Below are 5,000 nucleotides of genomic sequence, written 5' to 3'. Positions count from 1 at the left end.
GGAAAAAAAATAAAAAAATAAAAAAATAAAATAAAATAAAAGGAAATGGAATAGCTGTGCGGTACACACAAGAAGATTCTTTGAAGTTCTGTTTCCTTTTATGTGGCTAATAACTCAAATTTCTTTTACCAATTAATTCACAGTTTTCATGTGCTTTTTTACGCGGTTCTTTTGCCCATTCAAGGTATAATTTTTCACTATTTTTTTAAACAGACCTGCAAATCATCTGTGTGTCATTGCACAAAAGAATAATAAAGCTAAACCACATAGAAACATGTCTGCCATCATCAATTGCATTTCATATTTGATGCAATTATCCTAACAACAAAAAACAAGCATAAATGCTTACTAATCAATTCTTATCAACAAATATAAGATAATTGTGAAAGGAAGTTTGACTAGGCACAACTTAATTTGTAGCACACTATATTAAACACTACCTTAATACTAATCAATTATAATGGCAGATTGTGTTGCAAGCAATAAACCACACACAAAAAGATCATACAACCACCTACAAATCAACAAGTTTTTGAAGGTACAGCTTTTAGGAGTTGATGTTTTCTGATGTTATTCACAGCAAAGGGGAGAAGGCAAACATTCCAACCATAATCTGTACAGGATGTTTTAGTCATTTGTTTTCTAAGCGACATCTACACAGGGTAAGCTACTTTACAGTGCAGCATGTTTGTGACATGTTTTTTTTCTCCTATTTCTTTAAATATTAGTTTATTAATTATTCCTAATAAAAGAAAATATGAAAAATTATTTTTATGTTTTGTGTTTTTCTATTCATTAAAAGATATAGATATTCTAAAATATTCCAGTAAATAAGGAAAAGAGCAGAATTACATGCTGCACTGAAACACAAGGTAATTCCAACTAACTCAACAGAACAACATGGCAGATATTAGTGTAGAAATCTATATGCTTGGTTTTTCATAAAGTGAATGTAAATAGGTTTTGTCCTAGTAGTTCCAACCACATGATTTTCAATATAATTAAAATAACCTGACAGGATTTATCTAGAGTCCACTAGTGTATTGTGTTTGCGCATCCACAAACATGTGTGCTTGCACATTTGCATGAATAGAATACCACTATTTATCCATTTTTATGTAAGCATCTTTATATGTGGTTGGAACTTTTAATGAAGTAAATATAACAAAGAATGGGAATCAAGCCATGTACTATTACCACTGAAAACAGGGAGATGCAATATGCAATTGCAAACAAACATGCAGCTGGAGCTTAACCCAAAGAAAATATCCAAAACCCATAAATGAAAATGATAAATAAATATAACTAAACCAAGAATTATCTTAAAATGGCACCTCATTCCCAGCACATGTTTGTAGCTTGCAGATGGACAAAACTTCTATTCTACAGCTCTAGCACAATACTTACGTGGTGTGAGTGGCAAGGCACCAAAACTAACGTCATACAGATTTTTTTAACCTTTCATGGACATCATTATTTGAGTTTGACCAGAAAACAGTAAATACAGTGAATGTTACTCATACTGACCCTGATGGGTAAAAACCTATTTTTCCATTGCTAAGGCCTTTCTTGACTTTGTAACCTATTATTATTATTTTTTTTAATGAGAATCAAGAAAAACGTACTGGACTACTCATCACTAAAAAATCAAAACGAAGATTCTTACTACAGCACATACAAGTCTGATATTACCCTTAATATAGCTAATGTAACCTAAATTATGCCTAATATTGCTAATAAGTTTGTTGACTTTCTCATTGACAGTTCTAGCATTTTACCTGGATCGGTGTATGGGTATGGGGGCGCTGGGAAGTCATCTCTCTCGATGCGTGACACATCTCCACTGGTTGGCTTGCGTGCTCCGGGGTAGTGTGAGAGTGTTATGGGCTCTTCATTGTTCATGTGAGGAGACTTTGGTCTAGGTGTTTCGGACTTTATGCTATCTACCATCACACGCATGCCGAGTTTACTAGATGTTTTGGGCAGTGACAGCTTCCTACTATCCACTGGGGTTAAAAAGAAACAGGGAAGTCAGGACACATACAATAAAGAAATCAAATAATAAATTCCTACATAAATACACAACAATAACAATAAAAAAACATACATACACACATGTACTCTCTTGTATACACATACACATTTAAGATATATCAGTCTTAGAAAACATTTTTAAAGCTCTGTAACCACAGTTTTCCTTGAGGTTAACAAATTTTCCTGAACAACACTTCAAACTGGTAAAAAAAAAAAAACAATTAAAAAGATTAGCTGTATTGGATACTGGAAAACAACTATTTCAAAATCCTCTGAGATTTTATTGACAGAATTTTAAAACTGATGTCTGATATTTCCAAAAATCTTATTTCATTTAAAGTATTTTTATGCAGTTTTATCAATACGGTAGTGTGTAGTAATTATATGGTCCCTGTCTGCTTGTTTTTTTCCTCCAGCAGTTGACTCTGCATGTGCCTAGACGTGTTGTATGGTATGGCACTTGAGACTTTTATCATGACTGGGTTAATCCTCTTATTCATGTCATTCTTTTTCCATTAATTTCATGACATATTCTGACACAAGCCCTAAATCCTGACATCACCTCCATACAGTGAGATATCATGTGCCTCACCCATGGGACGGTGCCAGTGCGGAGACTTTGGTGGAGGACGGTCGTACGGGTCCAGGGGTCGCTTGAGGTACCCCTGGGAAGGCTCGGCAGTAAGGTAGGAGTACGTGTAGATGCGGGTGATGTCGATGGGGCTTTGTGAGGATTTGTACTCGCGCAGGATCAGCCCAGGGGAGCATGTGCGATACGGACCCGAGAACTGTGATGGATGGAAGATAGTGTGAGCTTTCGGTTATGGTTTTCAGTTAGCTCTTAAGATTATAGCATTCAGAGTATGATCCTCTAATATTTCAAAATGGAAGCCTAAATGACCTCATGGCACAAATTATACTAGTAACACAAAAGCACTTGCCTCTTGAAAAATATATGAAGTGCCAAAATAATGTGATTAAAGAAACTATGGGTCAGGACCATAATGAACAGAATTAATTTTGACAGATATTGGATATGAAAACTGACAATTTCAAAAACCAAAGATGTATTTAATGTATTTCAGTTTATATCCAATAGAAATATATCTGAAGATGCAGAATGAAATGCATCAATTAAACTTTCATTTATACCTTTCCAGACTACAACACTGAAGATAATACTCATCTGATTTTTTTCATTTCAATTAAATTTGTTATATTCCAATAAAATGTTTTATACAATGAAATTAGATTCTAACTTCAAATTGCAGTTGAAGCAGCAGAAGTAAAAAAATATATATACATATATATATATATATATATATAATTAAATATATATAATATATATAATATATATATATATATATATATATATATATTATATACATACTTATCTGTCATGGCAACAAACTTTCTTTTTTGCCATATAATAAAATTAACTGACCAAGTGCATGGCCATCATCAACCACCCACTGGCACCTCACCTTCCTGTTCAGGCTGTTATAGGGGCTATAGGAGCGGAACGATCCATTAAGGCTTGGTGTGCGCGATCGAGAAAACTGAAATGAATGGTCAACAAAACTAAAGTAAGTCTATGCATGCAAGCTTACAGGAAGGGTGGGGATGGGGGGTGGGGGGGTCTGCCTGGGGTGGTAGACATGCTTTTTAAAACTGTTATCTAAATAAAACTCAATCCACCAAGACTAGAAACTACTGAAAAAAGGTAAATATATACTAAAACAAAAACAAAAAATTGGAGAATCAGGCATCTAATTCAACAACAACAAAATTTGAGAATTTCACTTTTATGCGCCTTCAGACTTCTCTTGATGTCGTGTTTATTTCAATTACAGTTTATAATTTTCTGATAAATTATTGGCTCTTGACATCATTGTTCACATGGATCATCAGTCAATCGCTTGATATTACAATCAATCATTGTAAGCCTCTTTGTCATTCTTGTAATTCACATATATATTCAGGCTTTGAATAAATAATAAAAAGTCAAGGGCAAATTCTAATAACAATAATAGAAAGAATTCGAAGACTTTCCTGAATGACCTTCACTTAAATAAAATAAATATACAAATAAGTAAATGCGTAAATCAACAAGCATACTATGGTTATAAATATAACACTCCAAATTACTTTATATCAGTCACGTTAAAGGAAATAACAGACATATGAAGATAAAAAGAACACAAATTATGAAAATAAAGAAAAAATGCAGTAATGATAAAAAAAATAAATTAAATATGGAAATCATGGAATCATGAAGAGAGAAGAAAAAAATTGAGAAAAAAAAAAAAAAAAAAAAAAAATTGAAAATAAATATCAAGGAAAAATTGAGAAGAAAAATAGTGAAAATCGGTTGAGGAAATATGAAAAGAAGTAAAACCAAAGAAACAAAGATAAAAAGACCAAGTTAACAGACATCAAGGAAGTCGGAGTCCCCCTGCTCGGTTTACATCACGAAGGGCGAATCGCATTAGTTAGCTAGATTCTCTATCAAGTCAAAAAGTTAGTCTCTGGATAGCTCTAAGAACCACATAACTTCAAAACTTCAGGCAGGCACTGAGCACACTCCTACATGTCATACCCGTCGCCATCTGCCTGAAGACTCGACTGTTTCGATAAACTGCCGATACATAAAGGGCGCGTTAACTTACTGCTTAGTACTGGACTATGGTGCGAGAATAAAACTAGGGACTACAGAAAACGTTTAGTCAGTCACATAGGCTGTAGATCCTCAGTGAACTGAATTGTTCTGTTATTTACTTAAAAAATGGAATGGAATTATTCTACTGACAATAATATTGACATTTATATTCCAAATATTATAAGAAAAAAAGAATTTACATTGTGGGGGTAAAAAGAAAGGAAAAAAAATACTGTATAAATATATATAACTGTATATATGAAACATATCACTATCCACACAAGGACTTTTCTCAAATCAATGAGAA

At 33.3% G+C, this 5,000-nt stretch overlaps 1 protein-coding gene across 1 annotated transcript in view; it reads right to left on the bottom strand.

The window, feature by feature from the left end:
- The window catches only part of LOC119589630 (actin-binding LIM protein 1-like), a gene marked incomplete at its 3' end in the record, with an annotated part of 106,582 nt that overhangs the window by 6,787 nt on the left and 94,795 nt on the right, over positions 1–5,000 (bottom strand). Inside the window, 3 exon segments of the mRNA XM_037938224.1 lie at positions 1,779–2,006; positions 2,627–2,822; positions 3,519–3,593. Of these exon segments, the coding sequence (XP_037794152.1) occupies positions 1,779–2,006; positions 2,627–2,822; positions 3,519–3,593 (499 nt within the window).

This window comes from Penaeus monodon, chromosome 26 (genome assembly GCF_015228065.2).
Source record: "Penaeus monodon isolate SGIC_2016 chromosome 26, NSTDA_Pmon_1, whole genome shotgun sequence".
Taxonomy (NCBI): Eukaryota; Metazoa; Arthropoda; class Malacostraca; order Decapoda; family Penaeidae; genus Penaeus; species Penaeus monodon.
Note: the sequence above shows the minus strand (reverse complement) of the source record. Positions and strands in the feature narration are given on the sequence as shown.